The sequence below is a fragment of the Salmo trutta genome, chromosome 7 (genome assembly GCF_901001165.1).
Source record: "Salmo trutta chromosome 7, fSalTru1.1, whole genome shotgun sequence".
NCBI lineage: Eukaryota > Metazoa > Chordata > Actinopteri > Salmoniformes > Salmonidae > Salmo > Salmo trutta.
Genome location: NC_042963.1, coordinates 56954851 through 56981649, shown reverse-complemented (window position 1 = coordinate 56981649; position 26799 = coordinate 56954851). Strand labels below are relative to the sequence as shown.

The window sequence follows — 26799 nt, the reverse complement described above, 5'->3', positions numbered from 1 at the left end:
TTTAAGATATAAACAGTCCATTTAATCCAGAACACCTGCACAGATTAGATCATCCTCATGGTATCTAGTTCACCAAAGCTGTAATGGATATGATATTTCAATATTTGTATTTCGTTTTCAGTATAAATGGACAAGGGAGGGAATTACATATTTTATACTGTACATTTGTTTAACAACTTGGAATGTAAATTGTCAAAATCAAACGACCAAGCTGTTATGAAGGGCTATTAGTTACCTTCCAGTGCAGGGATCTGACTGGAGCATGTTCCTGAGGGATTCTTGCAGGTCTTCATACATGGATATCCACACGGATTATAATGCCACTCACACTCACCAATAGGGTTGTAGAAATCACAGAACAGAGCTGGTGAAATTAAAAACATGTCACATTTTAACCAGGGTCCCAAAAGAGGATTGATTGAAAAGTTACACGTACAAATCATAAATTAGAATTTTGTCCCTATAGCAAAACAATCCCAGCTATCCATCAATCAATTGTCCCACTCAAAGCAAATGACTCACGGCAGATGTCTGGTGTTCTCCACTTGATACAAGCCCCTGCCTCATTACAGGCCTGGGCGTAGGCTGCTACAGCTGTACAGAAACACTCGCAGTCTCCCCCAGTGTCACAGGCACACGAGTCCCTCACACAGGCATCATGGAATGGCGTGGGGTCCACCTTTTAGGAAGATGCATTAAGCCACCATTTATTTATTCAATGCATTTCTCAGCTTGTTAAACAGACTACAGATGAACTATTGACGATGATTATTATTGGGTTGGATGGTTGACTTTATGTTTTGTTTTCTGTTTCAGTACTACTTTTGATGTTGGCTGTTGTCTTTTATGGTGACTGTGTGGACATTCACATGATAATTGACAAACCAATTTTATTAGAAAGATTGTAATTTTTCCATCATGCAACTCTGCTTGTCATTGTGTGGCCTTATAGAAAACCTGTTAGCCCAAGACTGTGCCACAAAATTATCGGTTGTTATAAATTCCACTGTTATTATGACCCTGAAGCTGTGAGGTAAATTAACTCTTGTTGCTGCCTTAACCAATATTCTTGTACTTGCGCACTTCCACTTTGGCTGCGTTTACACAGGCAGTCCAATTCAGATCTTTTACCAATAATTTTCATATTTAATACCTATCTGATCTTGTCCTTAATGTGTAAACAGCAAACAAAAAACACATGGAATCTGATCTTTTGAGGTCTGATTTATACCACTTCCATATGTGGATCTCAATCCTGATTCAAATCCTATTCTCCATGTGATCTCTGTCTGGATGCTCAGATCTGATGCTTTTGCTCTGTGTTTGTTTTGCACATGACCTGCCATTACCATGACAACCTGCCATTACCATGACAACCTGCCACTACCATGACAACCTGCCAGTACCATGACAACCACCCCAAAATGTAAAGGACAGGAAATGAGCATTGCATCGGTATGCTTCTTCAGAGCCTACAAGAGTGTGAATGAACCAATCTGATATGGGCCACATGTAAAACTAAGCGTGGACAGTCAGAAAAAAATATTGGCTATAAAAAGAAAATCAGTATTAGGTTGTTAGGAAATGTAAATAAGGCCTTTAAGGCCTAGATTCAATCCATGTTATAGTGCGATTGAGCCAACAAATGCAGCGTTTACCATGAATGTGGTCTCCACGAACACGGAAATATAGCTTTTTAAAGGTGGATAGCTGAAAAGGGAATCTAGCCCTTTTAGAGTTGAGCCCTCAGTCTCCTGACTCACATCTCAGGTCCATATTTATATTGCAGATGAACTTTTCTACTACCTATACTGCAGTAACGTGCAGAGAGGTCAGTGGCTGGGTAACAACTGGTTATTATCAAAGCCAGATTTACTCACAAATAAACCTTGATGAAGGCCAAGTTCCTCATACAACAGATAGCTCCAACAACCAGAGTGATTTAGGCTATTAATCCTTAAAAAGAGTATATTGACGCACCTGTGTGTCCATCTAATTAACATCATAAAAAAATCCCAATCACAATCTGTCAATTTAAGCTAGAGATATCAGGTTTTTGCCTGGCCTGCTTCTCAATCCTACATCGGCCTTCCACATCTGCGGTGAACGGTGGCTGAGCTATAGACCACGAGACGTCCCAAAAATCTGTCTTTTCACAGAAACGTCTGTAGCGCCCAAATGGTTTGGCCTAGAAACTGTTATGAAAGGGGAGACTCCTGTGAACAAGATGGTGGAAGAAACCCATACAAACGAATGGAAGTATGGAGGTAGCTTTGTGGCAACAAAAATAAGGGGTTAAATATGTCCCCCCCCAAAAAAAGTTTATTCCTGAGCTTTCTTAAATCTCCTAGATATACGACAGATACTTTAAAATCATATTCGTTATGATTTATTTTTGACTGTCTTTTTTGCCATTTATGAATGTGTTGTTACGGCCTGTAGTAGTAAATGCCAAATTCAATATTTTAAATGTTTTTCTTTCTCATATATGTATTTTTGAAACATAAAGGGGTCCTAAAATTATAAATGAAATATTTAAATTATCAATGGTATCTTAAACAATTCCATATGTAATCCCCCCCAACTACTTAGACTTTTACGAGAAAATTACAATTTTCACCAAACGTAAATACCAATGTACCCAAGATACATAAGCGATAGCCTCTGTTCAGCTTGTTTTAACCTGCCGACTGCATGTATCTGCTGTACTGTCTATTGAATGAACCTGCTGTACTGTCTATTGAATGTATTGGCTGTAGTCTCTATTGAATGTTTCTGCTGTAGTCTCTATTGAATGTATCTGCTGTACTGTCTATTGAATGTATCTGCTCTACTCTCTATTGAATGTGTAGGTTACGCAAATGAAAGTATTTATACGTGTGTCTTTTTGTCTTGGTTTATATCAGCTGCACTACGTCAACTTCCTAACAACGTCGGTTGGTATGGCAATAAAGTATTGAATCTATATTGAATAGTATCTGCTGTGTACTGTACCTGTGAGTGGCAGGCTGAGAAAACCTTACTGGTGATGATGCTGCAGCGTTTCAGAGACCAGGACTGCCTGTATGATCTTAAAGTGCATGGGTTTTTTATGACATCAGCATTGGGGCAACTGGGTGACACTTTCCAGCTGTTCCCAAACTCCAGAGCTTCAACAACCACTTCCTGGTTTCTGGACGTGAAGTCATTCTTTCCATTACCGTCGTAGTTTCCACACAGACCACACACTCTGCCCTGGAAGAAAATTAAACATTTAAAAAGAATAACTTGAAGTAGCTAATAAAACAATTTTAAAAAATGGTATGCCAATGCAATTGCTAAACAAAGATACAGTGCAATCACTGGTTCAAAATGTCCTATTCTAGTCACTCACCTGGAAGGTAGAGCTGAGTTTGATGAACAGGCTATTCTTCTTATCCCACATGAGGATCAGGCCATTTTCAGCCTCAACAACAACATAGAGACCGATAGAGTGGACCTGGTATGGCACGTCTACCCCGTTCTCTTGTTTGATCACTTTTACAGATTCATCTGCTAGTATGATCTCATTTCTCTGAAAGAAAGATACAGAAAGTGTTCATTGCTAATGTAGACAGGTTTACACTGTGGTGGTGCTGGGTTTATACTGTGGTGGTGCTGGGTTTATACTGTGGTGGTGCTGGGTTTATACTGTGGTGGTGCTGGGTTTACACTGTGGTGGTGCTGGGTTTATACTGTGGTGGTGCTGGGTTTACACTGTGGTGGTGCTGGGTTTACACTGTGGTGGTGCTGGGTTTATACTGTGGTGGTGCTGGGTTTACACTGTGGTGGTGCTGGGTTTACACTGTGGTGGTGCTGGGTTTATACTATGGTGGTGCTGGGTTTATACTGTGGTGGTGCTGGGTTAATACTGTGGTGGTGCTGGGTTTATACTGTGGTGGTGCTGGGTTTACACTGTGGTGGTGCTGGGTTTACACTGTGGTGGTGCTGGGTTTACACTGTGGTGGTGCTGGGCTTATACTGTGGTGGTGCTGGGTTTATACTGTGGTGGTGCTGGGTTTATACTGTAGTGGTGCTGGGTTTATACTGTGGTGGTGCTGGGATTTACACTATCCAGGGTTACACTGTGGTTGTGCTGGGATTTACATTATCCAGGGTTACACTACGGTGGTGCTGGGCTTATACTGTGGTGGTGCTGGGTTTATACTGTGGTGGTGCTGGGATTTACACTATCCAGGGTTACACTGTGGTGGTGATGGGTTTTACACTATTCAGTTTGTACAGATACCACATGACGATTTGAAATTCTACTGTCCAAATACATAGCTAACCCTAACCCAAATACATAGCTAACCCTAACCCTAATACATAGCTAACCCTAACCCTAATACATAGCTAACCCTAACCCTAATACATAGCTAACACTAACTCAAATACCTAGCTAACCCTAACCCAAATACATAGCTAACACTAACCCAAATACCTAGCTAACCCTAACCCTAATACATAGCTAACCCTAACCCAAATACATAGCTAAGCCTAACCCTAATACATAGCTAACACTAGCCCAAAATACATAGCTAACCCTAACCCAAATACATAGCTAACCCTAACCCAAATACATAGCTAACCCTAACCCTGATACATAGCTAATACTAACCCTAATATATAGATAAGCCTAACCCTAATACATAGCTAACACTAACCCACAATACATAGCTAACCCTAACCCTAATACATAGCTAACCCTAACCCAAATACATAGCTAAGCCTAACCCTTATACATAGCTAACACTAGCCCAAAATACATTGCTAACCCTAACCCAAATACATAGCTAACATTAACCCTAATACAAAGCTAACCCTAACCCTAACCCAAATACATAGCTAACCCTAACTCAGATACATAGCTAACCCTAACCCAGTTACATACCTAACCCTAACCCTAATACATAGCTAACCCTAACCCTAATACATAGCTAACCCTAACTCAAATATATAGCTAACCCTAACCCAGTTACATAGCTAACCCTAACCCAAATACATAGCTAACCCTAACCCTAACCCAAATACATAGCTAACCCTAACTCAGATACATAGCTAACCCTAACCCTAATACATAGCTAACCCTAACCCTAACCCAAATACATAGCTAACCCTAACCCTAATACATAGCTAACACTAACCCTAATACATAGCTAATCCTAACCCGAATACATAGCTAACACTAACCCTAATACATAGCTAACCCTAGCCCTAATACATAGCTAACCCTAACCCTAACCCAAATACATAGCTAACCCTAACCCTAATACATAGCTAACCCTAAACCAAATACATAGCTAACCCTAACCCTAATACATAGCTAACACTAACCAAAAAACATAGCTCACCCTAATACATAGCTAACCCTAACCCTAATACATAGCTAACCCTAAGCCTAACCCAAATACATAGCTAACCCTAACCCTAATACATAGCTAACCCTAACCCTAATACATAGCTAACACTAACCCTAATACATAGCTAACCCGAAGCTTATACATAGCCAAACCTAACCCAAATACATAGCTAACACTAACCCAAATACATAGTTAACCCTAACGCTAATACATAGCTAACCCTAACCCTAATACATAGCTAACCCTAACCCAAATACATAGCTAACCATAACCCAAATACATAGCTAACACTAACCCTAATACATAGCTAACACTAACCCAAATACATAGCTAACCCTAACCCTAATACATAGCTAACCCTAACAATAACCCTGATACATAGCTAACCCTAACCCTAATACATAGCTAACACTAACCCACAATACATAGCTAACCCTAACCCTAATACATAGCTAACCCTAACCCAAATACATAGCTAACCCTAACCCTAATACATAGCTAACACTAGCCCAAATTACATAGCTAACCCTAACCCAAATACATATCTAACCCTAACACAAATACATAGCTAACCCTAACCCTAATACAAAGCTAATACTAACCCTAATACATAGCTAACCTTAACCCAAATACATAGCTAACATTAACCCTAATACAAAAATAACCCTAACCCTAACCCAAATACATAGCTAACACTAACCCAAATACATAGCTAACCCTAATACATAGCTAACCCTAACAATAACCCTGATACATAGCTAACCCTAACCCTAATACATAGCTAACACTAACCCACAATACATAGCTAACCCTAACCCTAATACATAGCTAACCCTAACCCTAATACATAGCTAACCCTAACCCAGTTACATAGCTAACCCTAACCCAAATACATAGCTAACCCTAACCCTAACCCAAATACATAGCTAACCCTAACTCAGATACATAGCTAACCCTAACCCTAATACATAGCTAACCCTAACCCTAACACATCGCTAACCCTAACCCTAATACATAGCTAACCCTAACCCTAACCCAAATACATAGCTAACCCTAACCCTAATACATAGCTAACCGTTACCCAAATACATAGCTAACCCTAACCCTAATACAGAGCTAACCCTAATACATAGCTAACCCTAATACATAGCTAACCCTAACCCTAATACATAGCTAACCCTAATACATAGCTAACCCTAATACATAGCTAACCCTAACCCAAATACATAGCTAACCCTAATACATAGCTAACCCTAACCCAAATACATAGCTAACCCTAATACATAGCTAACCCTAATACATAGCTAACCCTAGCCCTAATACATAGCTAACCCTAACCCTAATACATAGCTAACCCTAACCCTAATACATAGCTAACCCTAATACATAGGGGTGATGTTTGTGCTGCTATTAAATCTGCCCGACAATAATTCTAAGCAGACACTCCGTCAGACAGCCCTGTCAATCTGCTAACAAAACGTATGGGGGGACGAGATAAGTGCATCCAGAGTTCAGCATGCAATTCCCATCACAGTCACCGGTGTCGACATTGTATCAAATGTCCAGACTTGTCCATTGTACCTTTAATGTATTTATGAAGCCGTTTATAAACAGTAGTTCCTACCCCCAAGAAGAGCTTGATGGTCTTGGAACAGGTGGTGCCGGTGGTTCCACAGGGAATGTTCTCTGTGATCACTCTAAAGGTACCGTTTGGATTGTTGCTGCAGTAGTCCTGCAGGATGTATTAAAATACACAGTCAGAAAACCTTGGCCTCTTAGTTGTCTTTACTTCATCTTAATCATAAATAGAAAATTTGTGCATCATACATAAAGTAGGGGTTTTATTAAAATACAAATAAAATCAGAAATACAAATGATTAATGCCCTACCTGAGTAAGAGTGTATTCACAATCTCCATTGAAAGTGAACCTTTTCTCATCAAAAGTGATGAAATGCCCATCTCCATATATGGCACACATCCCATCACACTCCTTATTGGTACACTGCCATTTTCTGCCTTCGCAGGTGCTACAATGATGCAAACATAATCACATGGCAAGATTTTAGAGGGAAGCATTTGACATATCCAAAGAAGAAGAAGAAGAGTGATAGAAGTTGATTTTACCAGGTGTTGCAGTCTACTTTGAGCACATGTCCAGGTTGGTAGTAGACTCCATTGTGAGAACAGGGACATAGGTCTTCCTTGATGCATCCTCCGTTTCCATCAGACAGCAGACCATCAGGACATACACAGCCCGACACACACTCTGAACTGATCTATAACACACAATGAAATAGGGAAGGACTGACATGAATTTAAGTTGGGCATTATGTGCCTGTATGTCCCTCCACCCTCCAGGGTATAATATGTGGACATTATGTGCCTGTATGTCCCTCCACCCTCCAGGGTATAATATGTGGACATTATGTGCCTGTATGTCCCTCCACCCTCCAGGGTATAAGATGTGGATATTATGTGTCTGTATGTCCCTCCACCCTCCAGGGTATAAGATGAAAGTTTGGATCCTGGGCATAGCTATGTCTAAGGTAATAAATCATTTGATCAATCTGACACTGTGTAAAAATAACATTGTCCTTGTATGTTTTTATTGACGTGTTGTAAGGTATGTTTTTATTAACATGTTGTAAGGCATGTTTTTATTAACGTGTTGTAAGGCATGTTTTTATTGACATGTTGTAAGGCATGTTTTTATTAACGTGTTGTAAGGCATGTTTTTATTAACGTGTTGTAAGGCATGTTTTTATTAACGTGTTGTAAGGCATGTTTTTATTAACGTGTTGTAATGCATGTTATTATTAACGTGTTGTAAGGCATGTTTTTATTAACGTGTTGTAAGGCATGTTTTTATTAACCTGTCTGGGCTAGGTGGCAGTATTTTCACGGCCGGATGAAAAACGTACGCAATTTAAACAGGTTAGTACTCTGGCCCAGGAACTAGAATATGCATATTATTAGTAGATTTGGATAGAAAACACTCTGAAGTTTCTAAAACTGTTTGAATGGTGTCTGTGAGTATAACAGAACGCATATGGCAGGCAAAAACCTGAGAAAAATTCAAGCAGGAAGTGGAAAGTCTGAGAATTGTAGATCTTCTTTTGATTCTCTATCAACACCCCACAGGCATGTTTTAATTAACGTGTTGTAAGGCATGTTTTAATTAACATGAAGTAAGGCATGTTTTTATTGACGTGTTGTAAGGCATGTTTTTATTAATGTGTTGTAAGGCATGTTTTAATTAACATGTAGTAAGGCATGTTTTTATTAACGTGTTGTAAGGCATGTTTTTATTAACGTGTTGTAAGGCATGTTTTTATTGACGTGTTGTAAGGCATGTTTTTATTAACGTGTTGTAAGGCATGTTTTTATTAACGTGTTGTAAGGCATGTTTTTATTAACGTGTTGTAATGCATGTTTTTATTAACGTGTTGTAAGGCATGTTTTTATTAACGTGTTGTAAGGCATGTTTTTATTGACGTGTTGTAAGGCATGTTTTTATTAACGTGTTGTAAGGCATGTTTTCATTGACGTGTTGTAAGGCATGTTTTTATTAACGTGTTGTAAGGCATGTTTTTATTAACGTGTTGTAATGCATGTTTTTATTAAAATGTTGTAAGGCATGTTTTTATTAACGTGTTGTAAGGCCTGTTTTTATTAAAACGTGTTGTAAGGCATGTTTTTATTAGCATGTTGTAAGGCATGTTTTTATTAACGTGTTGTAAGGCATGTTTTCATTAACGTGTTGTAAGGCATGTTTTTATTAACATGTTGTAAGGCATGTTTTTTTAGCATGTTGTAAGGCATGTTTTTATTAACGTGTTGTAAGGCATGTTTTCATTAACGTGTTGTAAGGCATGTTTTTATTGACGTGTTGTAAGGAATGTTTTTATTAACGTGTTGTAAGGCATGTTTTTATTAGCATGTTGTAAGGCATGTTTTTAACGTGTTGTAAGGCATGTCCCATTTGTAGACTTACACAGTGACTGTCTAGTGTTTGACAGCTCTTCTGACACTCTGAGCCCTTGGCTCCGGGCCCTGCACTTGAACAGTTGAAGAAACCCATTGGTTCTTCACAGGCTGTAGGGAACAAAAGTAGGCTTTATAGGTTTGTAGGGACTAAAGTACAGAGTCTTGGTTGTGAAGTGATTTGCTGTATTTGGCAAATAAAGATGTTTTCTGAATTTCAGAGTACTCACATAATTGTTTTGGTTCTCCAGCACAGCTTAATTTCCCTTGTCTGCAAGAGCTGGGTGGTTAAGAGGGATACAAGAGGAGGGGGTTAAGCATGGTTTAACATGCCTCTTGAAGTAAACCAAGACTTCAGAAGAAGACAGTCGATTTCTAAATATTTTAGTAGATCCACAACAGAGAAAACCATCAGAGTTTCAGAGATTTTCTTTCACATGCCAACCAAGTCCTCACCAAGTAACCCCATAGATCCTTGTGACCTCTCCAGGGGGTACTACTGTGCCTCCATGGTAGCAGGAGCAGCGTGAGGCAGGGACACACTCTCCCTGGTCGTTCAGGTAGGTTCCCTCGGCACAGCCACAGCCGTCCACAGACACATGGTCTAACTGTTCAATTAAATTAAAAATGTTTTATCCATGATGGGAAATTACTTTGGGCTTGCCTCCAACAACAACATCCACAACAACAAGAAGATAAAAGACAACAACAACAACAACAACAAAGACAACAACAACATCCACAACAACAAGAAGATACAAGACAACAACAACAACAACAAAGACAACAACAACATCCACAACAACAAGAAGATACAAGACAACAACAACAACAACAAAGACAACTACAACATACGCAACAACAACAAAACAGCAACAACAAGAAAACGACAACAAGACATTAATAAAATGAATAATAATAACAATAATAATATTAAATAAATAATATTAATAGAAATGAGATGTCCATGTAAATGTACCTGGCAGGTAAAGTCTGGCTGGCTCAGTGAACGACAGGTGCGGTCACAGCTGGTCATGGTGTAGTCATAGACCATCGTGTCAGGGCAGCTAGAGGAGTACTTCCCTGTGGAAAACAGTATGGTGATTCAACATTTAATTTACATGTTTGGGGTTTCTTGTTTTTAAATAAGAGGGTAAACCCTGAACACCGTGGGTTAATAGGAGGGTAAACCCTGAACACCATGGGTAAATAGGAGGGTAAACCCTGAACACCGTGGGTAAATAGGAGGGTAGACCCTGGACACCATGGGTAAATAGGAGGGTAAACCCTGGACACCGTGGGTAAATAGGAGGGTAAACCCTGGACACCGTGGGTAAATAGGAGGGTAAACCCTGAACACCATGGGTAAATAGGAGGGTAAACCCTGAACACCGTGGGTAAATAGGAGGGTAAACCCTGAACACCATGGGTTAATAGGAGGGTAAACCCTGGACACCGTGGGTAAATAGGAGGGAAAACCCTGGACACTGTGGGTAAATAGGAGGGTAAACCCTGGACACCGTGGGTAAATAGGAGGGTAAACCCTGGGCACTGTGGGTAAATAGGAGGGTAAACCCTGGACACCGTGGGTAAATAGGAGGGCAAACCCTGGACACCGTGGGTAAATAGGAGGGTAAACCCTGGATACCGTGGGTTAATAGGAGGGTAAACCCTGGACACCGTGGGTTAATAGGAGGGTAAACCCTGGACACCGTGGGTTAATAGGAGGGTAAACCCTGAACACCGTGGGTTAATAGGAGGGGAAACCCTGGACACCGTGGGTAAATAGGAGGGTAAACCCTGGAGACTGTGGGTTAATAGAAGGGGAAACCCTTCTTTAATTAATAAATAAATAATTAAATTCAGTGTCTCTGATGTTTATCTTACCACAGGTGGTGTTTCTCCATCCACTGAGCAGGACGCCTGCAGCAGCACATGCATGGACGTAGGAGGAGACCGCAGCACACATGCACTCCTCACTCCTCTCACAGTTACAGCTGTCATATAGGCAGATCTATAGGGAGAGAAGAAGAAACAGAAGAAGAAGAAGGTTCAGTTATGAGATGTGTTAATGAAGAAAACTACTGTTTTCTGAAATCACACACAAGCACAGGACAATAGTATTATAGAAATCTGATTAGATGTTTTGAGATAAATTAAATTAATATTATATCATTTTGATATAGAACTTCTTAAATGATTGTTTAAAAATATATATATTCTTAGAGCTTTGGGATAACTCTGTAGTTAAAGAGCATTTGACAAATTAAAATCATCATACTTACTTCCTTGTAGTAATTTGGGTCGATCTCAGTGTGGCATTGGGAAAATATTCCTGCACGATCTGACAGCATCGAGCACCAGTGCTTGGCATATCTCTCTGTAAAACATTTTAGCAACATTTCACAAAGTACAAAGAGTTTTTATCTAGGCTTTACTGTGCATCTCAGTAGACATACGCAAGTGTAATCTCCAATAAGTATTCCAAGGCTCTGATAAAGGCTCTCTATGCCGAAACATTATGAAACAATTTAAATGGTTAGTTAGAAAATAAACTCAGATCTATGAACAGAGTGATCCTTTTTCTGTGACTATTTGGATAGAAAACACTGACGTTTCTAAAACTGTTTGAATGATGTCTGTGAGTATAACAGAACTCATATAGCAGGCAAAAACCTGAGAAAAATCCAACCAGGAAGTGTGGAAATCTGAGGCTTGTGGTTTTTCAAGTGATTCCCTATCCAGTACACAGTGACTTAGGGTTCATTTTGTACTTCCTAAGGCTTCCACTAGATGTCAACAGTCTTTAGAACGTTGTTTCATGCTTCTACTGTGAATATGGAGCGAACAAGAGGGCCTGGAGTCAGATGAGCGAGAAATGACATGAGCTCAGAGGTGCACGCTCACGTGAGTGTGAGCTGTGTTCCTTTTCTTTTCTGAAGACATTGGAATTGTCCGGTTGTAATATTACTAAAGATTTATGTTAAAAACGTCCTAAAGATTGATGCTATACATCGTTTGACATATTTCTACAAATGTAAATAGAACTTTTTTTGACTTTTCGTCGTAACATTATCGCGCGCTTCCTGCATTTGGAGTAGTGGACTGAACACGCGAACAAAAAAGAGGGATTTGGACATAAATGATGGACTTTATTGAACAAAACAAACATTTATTGTGGACATGGGATTCCTGAGTGCATTCTGATGAAGATCATCAAAGGTAAGTGAATATTTATAATATTATTTCTGAGTTTTATTGACTCCACAAAATGACGAGTTTGGTTTTGTGTCTGAACGCTGTACTCAGATTATTGCAAAGTGTGCTTTTGCTGTAAAGTTTTTTTGAAATCTGACACAGCGGTTGCATTAAGGAGAAGTGTATCTATAATTCTTTGAATGACAGTTTAATATTTTATCAACGTTTATGATGAGTATTTCTGTAAATTGATGTGCTCATTCATCGGAAGTTTTGGGAGGCAAAACATTTCTGAACATTACACGCCAATGTAAAATGGGGTTTTTGGATATAAATATGAACTTTATCGAGCAAAACATACATGTATTGTGTAACATGAAGTCCTATAAGTGCCATCTGATGAAGATCATCAAAGGTTAGTGATTAATTTTAGCTGTATTTCTGGTTTTTGTGACGCCTCTCCTTGCTTGGAAAATGGCTGTGTGGTTTTTCTTGTCAAGGTGATGTCCTAACATAATCTAATGCTATGCTTTCGCCGTAAAGCCTTTTTGAAATCAGACACTGTGGTTGGATTAACGAGAACATTATCTTTAAAATGGTGTATAGTACTTGTATGTGTGAGAAAATTGAATGATGAGATTTTTGTTGTTTTGAATTTGGCGCCCTGCTATTTCACTGGCTGTTGAATAGTGTGTCCCGCAGGTGGGACGGTCACGTCCCACATACCCCAGAGAGGTTATAAAGAGGTTGAAGGAGTACCATTCTCTACACTCAGACTGCATGGGATCTCAAAGCTCTGTGCCACATCAGGACAGCTTGCTTTGTTCTTCCACGTGTTGGCGAATGTCACAGCGGTTCCTTCCACCAGTCCATTGATGGTTCTGAAGTCATCAGCTTGGACGCTGTTAAAGTCTCCGCAAAGACCTGGATAAGAGATACAAAACATTATAACAGGTGGTTTGAACTAACATTGACTGAAGATGCAATGCATCAAGTATCATTAGTTTATTAATAATTGTTTCAGGTGAGGTCTGACCGAACCCCTCAAACAAGTGGTATAGTGACACACGTTACAATAACAATAGTTTGATAACCAATCAGCTTTTATAATAATAATAATGCATGAGATTATTATTATAGACCCAAAAACGCTTATCTTTTCACAAAGACGTTAAATGAACAGAGAGAAACATACCCTGGGTTTTTTCTTTGTGTGAACTGCTAGCTACGATGTAGACCTGCATTATAGGTGTTATCTGCACCTCTAGTCGGAGCCCATAAGAGGTATGCACGACGATGTAGAACGTAGAGGGCTGAAAGATCTTTACATCCGCTGTGGAAAATATACACAAGTTCTAGTCACAATCTAGTTTAGCATGAACTTTTAGCTCCCACTTCCCTATTGTGGGATGCTTATGGTGTTACATGCTGCTAGACAAGGAAAGAAAGACGATAAAAAGAGACAACTTCTGGTACAGTACGTTCTACACGGGAAGGGTTACAAACATACGTTTATACTGATTAATAACTACAAAAAAATAGACAGATATCACATTTCTGTATCCCTTTTCTCAAGCAGCCATCAATCAGTCACTCACCCATGAAAAGCGGCAACTGAGAAAACATCTTGTCGACAAAAACCCTTCCACTGGCCTCGATGACGATAATCTGCAAGTGACAAATTACAACTTGAATAAAAACGACTCCCCAGGTGATAAGGAGTGTGGAACACGGTTGGAGTCAATTCCAGTCAATTCAGAGAGTAAACCTAATTCCAATTCCAAATGTTCCTCACTGAAAAAACAATGAAGAGCATTGGAATTGGAATTTCAGTGGACTGCCTGAACTGACTGGAATTTAAATGGAATTTACTCCAACCCTGAAGTGGTGATACGAGTCACTGACAGCAGCAGAAGTCTCAACATTGAGTTTTTTTCCCCTGAACATATACAACATGGTTTGATGTTGATATATTTTAATATGACACTATCAGGTGGGTGTGTCACTGCAGAAAGGCTAACTTACCATGGACTCTGGAGTCACCAGGGTTACAGATCTTAGGCAGGTCTCAATGTCTGTCTTCCCACATTTCACTATGTCACCCAGGACTGTGAAAGCAGTCTTGTTGGTTTGCTGGGGACAATTGGTACACGGTATGACAGAAAAAGTTATGGAATGATAGTAAAGTTAAGGCATGACAGTAAGGATAAGGGAACACGTTTTTTGTAACACACTACTTACTACTTGCCTACTTTCGGTTCTAGGGAATTACAGTTCCTTCAGGAAGTATTCACACCCCTTTACTTATTCCACATGTTGTTGTGTTACAGCCTGAATTTAAAATGTATTAAATATATGTTTTTTCACACAATACCCAATAATGACAAAGTGAAAACATGTTTTTAGAAACTTTTGCTAATTTATTGAAAATGAAATACAGAAATATCTTATTTACATTAGTATTCATCCCCTGAGTCAATACATGTTAGAATCACCTTTGGCGGTGATTACAGCTGTGTGTGTTTCTGGGTAAGTTTCTAAGAGATTTGCACTCCTGGATTCTACACTATTTGCAATTATTTATTTTTGTACATTCTTCAAGCTCTGTCAAGTTGGATGTTGATCATTGATAGACAGCGATTTTCAAGTCTTGCCATAGATTTTAAAACTGATTTATGTTCAAACTGTAACTAGGCCACTCAGGAACATTCAATATCATCTTGGTAAGCAACTCCAGTGTATACTTGGCCTTGTGTTTTAGGTTATCGTCCAACTGAATGGTGAATTTGTCTCCCAGTGTCTGATGGAAAGCAGACTGAACTAGGTTTCCTCTAGGATTTTGTCTGTGCTTAACTCCATTCTGTTTATCTTTTATCCTGAAAAACTCCCCAGTCTTTAACGATTACAAGCATACTCATAACATGAAGCAGCCATAACATGATGCAGCCACCACAATGCTTGAAAATATGAAGAGTGGTACTCAGTAATGTCTTGTATTGTATTTGTGTCACGTCCTGACCAGTATATGGGGTTATTTGTTAATGTAGTTTGGTCAGGACGTGGCAGGGGGTGTTTGTTTAGAGTGTTTCGGGGTTTGTTGGGCTATGTTCATATTTAAGAGGGGTGTTTGTTTAGAGTGTTTCCGGGTTTGTTGGGCTATGTTCTTTGTTAGTCTATTTCTATGTTAGTTCTAGTATGTCTATTTCTATGTGATGTTTATTGGGTGGACCTTCAATAGGAGGCAGCTGCTCCTCGTTGCTTCTAATTGAAGGTCCTATTTAAGAGGGGTGTGGGTAGTTGTTCCTTGTTTAGTGTTTGTTACACAACAAAATGTGGAAAATTTCAAGGAGTGTAAATACCTTCTGAAGGCACTGTACATTATGATTGAACTTGATTGAAAAGTCTGATGTTATTTATGAGATTAATATGGATAGTGATAGCAATGGTATCTATAAGCACCTCCAATGCAAGTGGCTGCCAGCTGTCAGCCGCAACCGATGCTTGATGTGGCCCGTTCGTGGGCCAGTACATGTTCGCTAGCGAGTTAGGAGTTAAGTCTACTAAACATACAGTACGTGTCAGCATGGAGTCATATTACTGCCAACTGACATGGAATCTGAATTGAATCACTGTGAATTTGTATGAAAAAAATCACATTTTTATTCAGTATTTCTCCATACAGTAGGTTAGATCCCTACCTTGGACAGGACATATGAGCAGTCTCCATGGAAGGTGTAGGTTTTCCCATCGTAGGTGGTGATGTGGGAACCTCCCACTATGGAGCAGGTAGCTGGGCAATCTAGATCCACACAACTCCACTGGCCTTGGATACAGGTACTAACGGAGAGAGACAGTCAGTTTAGCTTCAACACACCTGGCTCAACACATCCAGTTTAGCCTCAACACATCCAGCTCAACACAGCCAGTTTAGCCTCAACACATCCAGCTCAACACAGTCAGTTTAGCTTCAACACATCCAGCTCATCACAATGCAGCTCTCAACACATCCAGTTTAGCTTCAACACATCCAGCTCAACACATCCACCTCAACACACACAATCATTCAGTGTATATAAACACAATGCAGCTCTTACCATTCATGGCATGTTCTTGAGAATGATTGTCCAGGCTGGTAAGATTGTCCGTTGTGGAGACAAGAGCACTGGTTCACAGCTACACAGCCTTTATGAGTGATGTCATCAAACACAGTTCCTATGAGAAAGGCATTCAACACATTTAGTCACCTGATCCCGTAAATTACATTCAATACATTACATTTAGTCACCTGATCCCATGAATTACATTTAATACATTACATTTAGTCATCTGATCCCATAAATTACATTAAATATATTTAGTCACCTGATCCCATAAATGACATTCAATGAATTTAGTACTTCCTTATCTCATAAAATACATTGATCCATGTAGTTCAGTATATTAATTACTACGGGACATCTGTTGCAGAACTTTTGTCAAATAATGAAATCTCCAGTCCTACAATAAGGCTACTCTTCCAATCTATGTAACCTTTAACCTGTTACTGGTTTAAATGGCCACATAACTGATATCAGGGTTTTATACAGCCTTCCTGGTTTAAATAGCCACATAACTGATATCAGGGTTTTATACAGCCTTCCTGGTTTAAAGAGCCACATAAGTGATATCAGGGTTTTATACAGTCTTCCTGGTTTAAATAGCCACATAACTGATATCAGGGTTTATACAGCCTTCCTGGTTTAAATAGCCACATAACCATTATGAGTTTTAATACAGTCTTCCTGGTTTAAAATCCAGGGATGTGGACTCCAGTCATGTTGCAACTTGAGACTTGACAAAAAGTAAAACACTTCCCACTATACTTTGACTTGAGCTAATTTAACTTGGACTTGAGCTGTATGACTCGATTTGTCATCTTGCGCATGTAAACCTGTCTGGGGGGGGGGGGGGGGTGCAGTTTGTAAAATGTGGGGCCAAAATCACTGAACTTTACTTGGTACTTACCCACTATTACTTGGGACTTGACTCTTAACTCGAAAAATAAGACTTGAGACTTGCTTAGGACTTGAAAAATTGAGACTTGGTTTCATCTCTGTTAAAATCAGTGAGTGTGCAGTACCGGCAGAGCAGAACCTCCGTCGGTGAGATTGCATTTGTTTATTTTTAATGCAACTTTAAAATAGTTACACAGCTGACATATGATGTTGTACTCAGCTACTTTAAAATAGTTACACAGCTGACATTTAATGTTGTACTCAGCTACTTTAAAATAGTTACACAGCTGACATATGATGTTGTACTCAGCTACTTTAAAATAGTTACACAGCTGATATTTAATGTTGTACTCAGCTACTTTAAAATAGTTACATAGCTGACATATAATGTTGTACTCAGCTACTTTAAAATAGTTACATAGCTGACATTTAATGTTGTACTCAGCTACTTTAAAATAGTTACACAGCTGACATATAATGTTGAATTCAGCTACTTTAAAATAGTTACACAGCTGACATATAATGTTGTACTCAGCTACTTTAAAATAGTTACATAGCTGACATTTAATGTTGTACTCAGCTACTTTAAAATAGTTACACAGCTGACATTTAATGTTGTACTCAGCTACTTTAAAATAGTTACATAGCTGACATATAATGTTGTACTCAGCTACTTTAAAATAGTTACATAGCTGACATTTAATGTTGTACTCAGCTACTTTAAAATAGTTACACAGCTGACATTTAATGTTGTGTTCAGCTACTTTAAAATAGTTACACAGCTGACATATAATGTTGAATTCAGCTACTTTAAAATAGTTACATAGCTGACATATGATGTTGTACTCAGCTACTTTAAAATAGTTACACAGCTGACATATAATGTTGTGTCCAGCTACTTTAAAATAGTTACATAGCTGACATATAATGTTGTATTCAGTAAATTAGTGCATGTACCAGCAGGGCAGAAGCATCCGTCGGTGCAGTGTTCCTCACAATGCTGGTTCCTCTTTGGGTTGGAGCAGGTATCAGTGCAGGGACTACCACACTCCTGGTACTGCATGCTTAAAGGACACGTCTTCACTGCTCAACACAGACAAATAACCCTGGTCACAAATCTGTTTCTGAGTCTTCATTATTTCACATTTTCACATATTCTTCTATTGAAATCATTGGAAGACTAAGTGAAAATTAGAATTTGCTCCTCAGTTTTCAGTCACATAAATGTAAATACTAGCATGTCAAAGAAGAAGACACTATAGGTTACCTAAGGCAAAGCATTATTGCATGTCAAAAGTGTTTACTTTGAGTTACAACAAAGCTCTGGCTGAGGATTTTTTTCCCCTCCCACATCAAAACTACCAACAGAGAAATACAAACAAACAATCCAAAATAAAAACAAAAAGGATAAAAAAAAAAAGATTCCCTTACTGCAGAACTGGTCGGTCTTCCACTCTTGGGGTTTCCCCCCTGCGTGAGCACACTGGCGGGAGTACTCTGACATGGTGGGGCAGGCGCAGGCACTGCTGCTGCTGTTGCCACAGTGACACATGTCTTCTGCACAGGCCTTGATGAAGGAGTCTGTGGCAATCAGGTCCTTACAGCTACTGAAGGCAAGACTGGTGAGAAGCTGCTCACAAAGTTCGGTCTGAAAGGATGAAGAACAAGAAGAATTACTAAAGACAACATAGAGGGATTATGTATTGATCAAATGTCAGCCATGATGATGTTGATATTTTAAACTAACAGTCATGTTTAAATGTAATGAATTAGAAATCTTAAATGTTCAGCTCAGATCTAGGCTTGTAAATACCTGTTCTTCACACTGCTCAGTGTGACCAGGGATTTCTGTACAGGTCTCTGTTGGGCCATTCATCTTCCAAATATCACCATAGTCGATTGTCTTCAGATGATCATCTGTAAGAAAATAAACATAGTTTTATCTTACCTGTTATTTCCCCTAACAAACAGTCTCTGTCATCATGTGTTTTGTGTTTTTGATAACCCTTTCTTAAAATGGTACCTTGAAAAATACTTTATAACCCCTTCCTAACCCATAGATTGAACCTATACATTCATAAACAGAACAGGAGCGTAATCCGCCCCTCTAAGACATTTGGTGATTTTGTTTACCATTCCTAATGAACTCGTTGTAAATCTGGACTCCGTTGAAGTCTCCACACAGCCCACAAGTCTGATTCTGGAACTTTGAGTCCAGCTCCACCTATAAAACCAATGGAAGATAACTGAGGGTTAATGCATCGCAAATATGTACATTTCACATACAGCTAGCTGGCCATGCAGCTACAGCAGTTTATATGTACTGAAATTTCACATGCTTCATCTGTTCTAGCCTGGGTACCAGTCTGTTTATGCTAACATTCCAATCCTGGTTCTAGCCTGGGTACCAGTCTGTTTATGCTAACATTCCACTACTTGTTCTAGCCTGGGTACCATTCTGTTTATGCTAACATTCCACTCCTTGTTCTAGCCTGGGTACCAGTCTGTTTATGCTAACATTCCACTACTTGTTCTAGCCTGGGTACCAGTCTCTTTATGCTAACATTCCAATCCTGGTTCTAGCCTGGGTACCAGTCTGTTTATGCTAACATTCCACTACTTGTTCTAGCCTGGGTACCATTCTGTTTATGCTAACATTCCACTCCTTGTTCTAGCCTGGGTACCAGTCTGTTTATGCTAACATTCCACTCCTTGTTCTAGCCTGGGTACCAGTCTGTTTATGCTAACATTCCACTTCTTGTTCTAGCCTGGGTACCAGTCTGTTTATGCTAACATTCCACTCCTTGTTCTAGCCTGGGTACCAGTCTGTTTATGCTAACATTCCACTACTTGTACCTGTGTTACAAGCATTTCGCTACTTCCACAATAATATCTGTTAAATATGTGTATGCGACCAGTAGGATTTGATTTGATATACCTATGTTTGGCATATGATGCTGAGTACAAGGAGTGGGATGTGAGCACAAAACAGGCATTGTGTTTCAGGTTAGGTATGTACAGATAGAATCAACACAGAGCATTAGGCTACCTAAAACAAATACAAATGTGTGCCCAGGACTTTGCTAATATTGTTTAATGTTTAATGTATTGTATACCCAAGTGGTTATTCATTAAAGTGAATTATGTGGATTAGGGATCATGTCTACAATATATCTACAATAGGAAACCTGTTTCACTGTAGTTTTATTCTGGTCTGACATGAAACGGATAGGATCTAACAACAATACCAAATACATTCACTGTATGAATCTTCCCAACTATTTGTTTCTCCGTTTTAATAATCAGGATTCTACTTTTTGTTGGTTTGTGTTCTATAAACATCTGAAAGGGGAGGTGTCTTACAATCCCCTCTGTTTTTACCTCTCCTGTACATGCACTCTTCCCTTTAAAACCTTTTAAACTCTCATCATGTTGTTAAAACCTTTTAAACTCTCATCATGTTGTTAAAACCTTTTAAACTCTCATCATGTTGTTAAAACCTTTTAAACTCTCATCATGTTGTTAAAACCTTTTAAACTCTCATCATTTGTTAAAACCTTTTAAACTCTCATCATGTTTTGTATTTTCTTGCGTGCATTTAGAATAATAATAAAATGAAGCATCATATTCATGATGTTTTCCTCATTAAATTGAATGTGAGTTGTCTGAAAACTGGTCTGTCTGCTGTGCAAATATGTTTCAGTCTGAGGTTATGATGTTTGAGTACACTGGGATTATTTACATACACACGAAGGGGAACGATGATACCTACAGTATTTACTCACAACAATGTCAATAGATATTGAGACAATATCGTGACTTCTGATCTAATCACACTCTGGAACTGATTAAACTAATACGTTCTTCCATATTGTCCCCACCAAATGGCACCCTATACCCTATATAGTACACGACTTTCAACAAGAGCCTTATGGGCCCTAATCCAAAGTAGTGCACTATAAAGGGAATAGGGTGCCATTTAGGACAACGCTTTTCTGAGTGTTTTCACTGAAGCCTAGATGATGAAAGGGGTTGGTGGAGGAAGTACATTGGTCCACATCCTTGATTGGAGCAAAGACTATTCTAATATCACTTTACCTGCCAATCTGTGGCCCTACTAAAGAGACCACAACTGTTGGAATGATCATTGATGTTCCCAACAGTTCCTCTAACACTGATGTTCCCAACAGTTCCTCTAACACTGATGTTCCCAACAGTTCCTCTAACACTGATGTTCCCAACAGTTCCTCTAACACTGATGTTCCCAACAGTTCCTCTAACACTGATGTTCCCAACAGTTCCTCTAACACTGATGTTCCCAACAGTTCCTCTAACACTGATGTTCCCAACAGTTCCTCTAACACTGATGTTCCCAACAGTTCCTCTAACACTGATGTTCCCAACAGTTCCTCTAACACTGATGTTCCCAACAGTTCCTCTATCACTGATGTTCCCAACAGTTCCTCTAACACTGATGTTCCCAACAGTTCCTCTAACACTGATGTTCCCAACAGTTCCTCTAACACTGATGTTCCCAACAGTTCCTCTAACACTGATGTTCCCAACAGTTCCTCTAACACTGATGTTCCCAACAGTTCCTCTAACACTGATGTTCCCAACAGTTCCTCTAACACTGATATTCCCAACAGTTCCTCTAACACTGATGTTCCCAACAGTTCCTCTAACACTGATGTTCCCAACAGTTCCTCTAACACTGATGTTCCCAACAGTTCCTCTAACACTGATGTTCCCAACAGTTCCTCTATCACTGATGTTCCCAACAGTTCCTCTAACACTGATGTTCCCAACAGTTCCTCTAACACTGATGTTCCCAACAGTTCCTCTAACACTGATGTTCCCAACAGTTCCTCTATCACTGATGTTCCCAACAGTTCCTCTAACACTGATGTTCCCAACAGTTCCTCTAACACTGATGTTCCCAACAGTTCCTCTAACACTGATGTTCCCAACAGTTCCTCTAACACTGATGTTCCCAACAGTTCCTCTATCACTGATGTTCCCAACAGTTCCTCTAACACTGATGTTCCTTTCAGTTCCACTAACACTGATGTTCCCAACAGTTCCTCTAACACGGATGTTCCCAACAGTTCCTCTAACACTGATGTTCCCAACAGTTCCTCTAACACTGATGTTCCCAACAGTTCCTCTAACACTGATGTTCCTTTCAGTTCCACTAACACTGATGTTCCCAACAGTTCCTCTAACACGGATGTTCCCAACAGTTCCTCTAACACTGATGTTCCCAACAGTTCCTCTAACACTGATGTTCCCAACAGTTCCTCTAACACTGATGTTCCCAACAGTTCCTCTAACACTGATGTTCCCAACAGTTCCTCTAACACTGATATTCCCAACAGTTCCTCTAACACTGATGTTCCCAACAGTTCCTCTAACACTGATGTTCCCAACAGTTCCTCTAACACTGATGTTCCCAACAGTTCCTCTAACACTGATGTTCCCAACAGTTCCTCTATCACTGATGTTCCCAACAGTTCCTCTAACACTGATGTTCCCAACAGTTCCTCTAACACTGATGTTCCCAACAGTTCCTCTAACACTGATGTTCCCAACAGTTCCTCTATCACTGATGTTCCCAACAGTTCCTCTAACACTGATGTTCCCAACAGTTCCTCTAACACTGATGTTCCCAACAGTTCCTCTAACACTGATGTTCCCAACAGTTCCTCTAACACTGATGTTCCCAACAGTTCCTCTATCACTGATGTTCCCAACAGTTCCTCTAACACTGATGTTCCTTTCAGTTCCACTAACACTGATGTTCCCAACAGTTCCTCTAACACGGATGTTCCCAACAGTTCCTCTAACACTGATGTTCCCAACAGTTCCGCTAACACTGATGTTCCCAACAGTTCCTCTAACACTGATGTTCCTTTCAGTTCCACTAACACTGATGTTCCCAACAGTTCCTCTAACACGGATGTTCCCAACAGTTCCTCTAACACTGATGTTCCCAACAGTTCCTCTAACACTGATGTTCCCAACAGTTCCTCTAACACTGATGTTCCCAACAGTTCCTCTATCACTGATGTTCCCATCAGTTCCTCTAACACTGATGTTCTCAACAGTCACTAGCTAACTACAGACCGTTTTCATCAGGACCAGAATATTGCAGAAAAGCATCACATTTACATTTGACATTTAGCAGACACTCTCATCCAGAGTGATTTACAGTCAGTGTATTGAACCAAAGCAGGTGAAACAACCACATATCACTGTAGTGTAACAGAAGACGTATGGAAATGAGAAAGCATACTGAACACATACCCAGAGGGAATCATCTTCATTCCACATGACGACTAACCCCAGCTTGGCTGTGATCTTCACATATGAAACAGTCCTCTCAATGAAGATGTTAAACTGACCAAATGGTATGGTGACCCTAGGGGGACAAAACAAAACAATCAGAGAGGAGAGTCGGTATTTCAACAAGGGTCGAAATTGTCCTTTAAAGTATTTTCTTTGTATTTTTCTTCCTCCCCTATTGAGACTGTACTAGGTAAACATGTCTGTATACATTAGGATTTCATCAAATGGAATTTCAGCTTGATAACGTTCATCTGTAAATGCACATCAACTAAACTTCAGAATATGAGTTTTACCTCTGAATGCTGTACAATGAATTATTTTAGATCGCTGATGAACTCACTGTTGCTCGTTGAAACTGACATTATGTAGATTGTTAAAACAGCAAAAAGTTGATCTCAAGATGAGTTAAATGATGATGCAGCACTGCATCCATTTTTTTTTAATTCTGAATTTTACCTCAAGTCTTCATACAAAAGTAGCAACTGAAGTGAAAAATAAATTACTTTCCATTCTTTTTTCCCCTTACATTTGATAAATGCAAGTGGACAAAACTAAAAAAAGATGGATCTCTGAATAAAATGAATCCCATTGGATGTAGTAAAGTGATAACAAACCCCCGTATCATTTACTTCCTGTATTACTATTTATTTTACACATCTAAGAGCCAATGGTTTTACACATCTGAGATCCATTGTTGACTAGACTGGGAACTCACTTTAATCCGTTGACGCTGACGTTACCGTTGGCCAGCTCCACGAAGGTTCCATCCAGCTTCAAAGAAACCTTAATAATAACAACAGTAGGACATTTTATTTGACAGACGCCTTTCAGGACCCTCAAGGTCACCTTACATTAAGATCATAGAGCATTAAACACAATTAATCAATAGTGAAATTTAAAACAATTAATCAATAGTGAAATTTAAAAACAATTAATCAACAGTGAAATTTTAAAATAATAAACGACTGATCACAAAGGAATACCTTGGTGATGGTGGGCAGCCCATCTACCTCCCCGCGCTGCAGCTGAATGTTAAAGGCCTCGTAGCCACTGCTGCTCTTACACAACGACGACAGCACGTAGTTACAGGTGTAGGGCAGCTGGAAGAAGTCTCCATCGTAGGTTTTGTAGTGGTAGTTACCCCATGTGCTGCAGACCTGCCCATTATGAGCTGGACTCACTCCTGCTGCATGGGGGGAAATGTACAGTATAGTTGCACCATCCATCTCTGAATATAAGATGTATAATATAACAGCACAGTAGAATATAGATATTTGAATATTAGGTGACATATATTCAACAACACAAATTACCTGATAAGATTTGCAGTTTGGCATCATATAGACTCCCAATGGAAGTCCTATCTGGAATCATAACTGGAAATAGACAGGGAACAAGTCTTATTTTGCTTCTAATCCAGCTCTTCTTTAGTTCCTAAACTATGCTACATGGGTTATCCTAAAGTGATAAATTGTATTTCATCATATCTTGTCTTGTCTTTTTTTACCAGTGTTAGAATGTGCAGCAGATAGTCCGAAGACGAGAGCGATCCACGGCTTCACCCATTGGAGTGCCATGATGGTTCTTCTAACGAGTCCTCCTGGTCCACCTGAACAGGTACTCTTCCTGTTCCTACTGATACTGTGAGGCACCAGTTGCCTGCTTTTAAACTACTACACTCAAGGAAGTACCTTGATGATGCTGGGATAGTTGATTCTGTATCTAAGGAGGGGACTGATCAAACTTTAGGTGTTAGCATTGTTCTGTTTGTCTGTCTGTCAGTGGTAGGATTACCTGTAATTGACATTGTGTAATGTATTAATCATAATAATCCCTAGGTAACTATCGATATTCCTGATAAGTAGGGTACATCCCAAAAGTGTTCCCTATACAATGAGTGTACAGAATATTAAGACTCCTTGTGAAAGCTATGATCCCTGATTGATGTCACCTGTTAAATCCTCTTCCACCAGTGTAGATGAAGGGAAGGAGACAGGTTAAAGAAAGATTTTTAAGCCTTGAGACAATTGAGACATGGATTGTGTATGTGTGCCATTCCGAGGATGAATGGGCAAGACAAAAGATTTAAGTGCCTTTGAACGGGGTATGGTAGTAGGTGCCAGGGCACCGGCTTGTGTCAAGAACTGCAACGCTGCTGGGTTTTTCACACTCAACAGTTTCCCGTGTGTATCAAGAATAATCCACCACCCAAAGGACATCCAGCCAACTTGACACAACTGTGGGAAGCATTGGGGTCGACATGGGCCAGCATCCCTGTGGAACGCTTTCGACACCTTGTAGAGTACATGGCCTGACGATTTGAGGCTGTTCTGAAAGCAAAAAGGTGGTGTGCAACTATATATTAGGAATGTTTTGTACACTCAGTGTATAGTGCACTACCTTTGAACAGAGTCCTCGTGTATGGTATAGGGTATAGGGTGCCATTTGGGCCCATATTGATTACAGTTAACCCTTATCTAAACTGTGATGAATGGACAGACTCATCAACATTCTACAGAATCTTAGATTTTTTTTCATTAATCTTTAAAGGGCCAGTCTGTGATATTTACAGCCATTTATACCATAGACGTGGTTGAGTGGCAACATTTCTCCAGCCCTATCCCTCAGCTTTAATAGCACAGACTCATCAACATTCTACAGAATCTTAGATTTTTTTCATTAATCTTTAAAGGGCCAGTCTGTGATATTTACAGCCATTTATACCATAGACGTGGTTGAGCGGCTACATTTCTCCAGCCCCATCCCTCAGCTTTAATAGCAAACCAAGTGACGGGGCTGCCGTTTATTTAATTTTCAAATGAAGGAGTGGGCCTTTGTATGACTAATTGATGATGCGCTGTCCATCTGTTTATGCTGATTTTAAGGTTTTACC

The 26799-nt window shown here is 39.6% G+C and overlaps 1 protein-coding gene across 1 annotated transcript; it reads right to left on the bottom strand.

Annotated features, from left to right (window-relative positions):
* Nucleotides 1-25566, bottom strand: LOC115196562 (mucin-5AC-like). Its single transcript, XM_029757397.1, has 29 exons — nt 25414-25566; nt 25220-25282; nt 24890-25092; nt 24622-24689; nt 23865-23979; nt 19692-19782; nt 19372-19475; nt 18990-19206; nt 18516-18641; nt 16659-16776; nt 16263-16401; nt 14590-14697; nt 14163-14232; nt 13760-13897; nt 13324-13488; nt 11652-11746; nt 11254-11380; nt 10346-10449; nt 9823-9974; nt 9597-9646; nt 9377-9477; nt 7507-7658; nt 7271-7409; nt 7006-7113; nt 3374-3553; nt 2995-3234; nt 523-679; nt 236-364; nt 1-78 (listed from the first exon to the last, which is right to left on the bottom strand). The coding sequence occupies exons 1-29, from the start codon at nt 25481-25483 to the stop codon at nt 65-67; spliced, it is 3543 nt and encodes a 1180-aa protein (XP_029613257.1). The 5' UTR covers nt 25484-25566; the 3' UTR covers nt 1-64.
* Nucleotides 25567-26799: the final 1233 nt, after the last annotated feature.

Coding starts and splice junctions, on each gene's coding strand:
- LOC115196562 (XM_029757397.1), bottom strand. CDS start 25,483: ATGGCACTCCAATGGGTGAAGCCGTGGATCGCTCTCGTCTTCGGACTA. Junction 14,698..16,262: donor GCTCATATGTCCTGTCCAAG/GTAGGGATCTAA, acceptor AATTGTCCCCAG/CAAACCAACAAGACTGCTTT. Junction 13,898..14,162: donor TCAGTTGCCGCTTTTCATGG/GTGAGTGACTGA, acceptor TATTTTCCACAG/CGGATGTAAAGATCTTTCAG.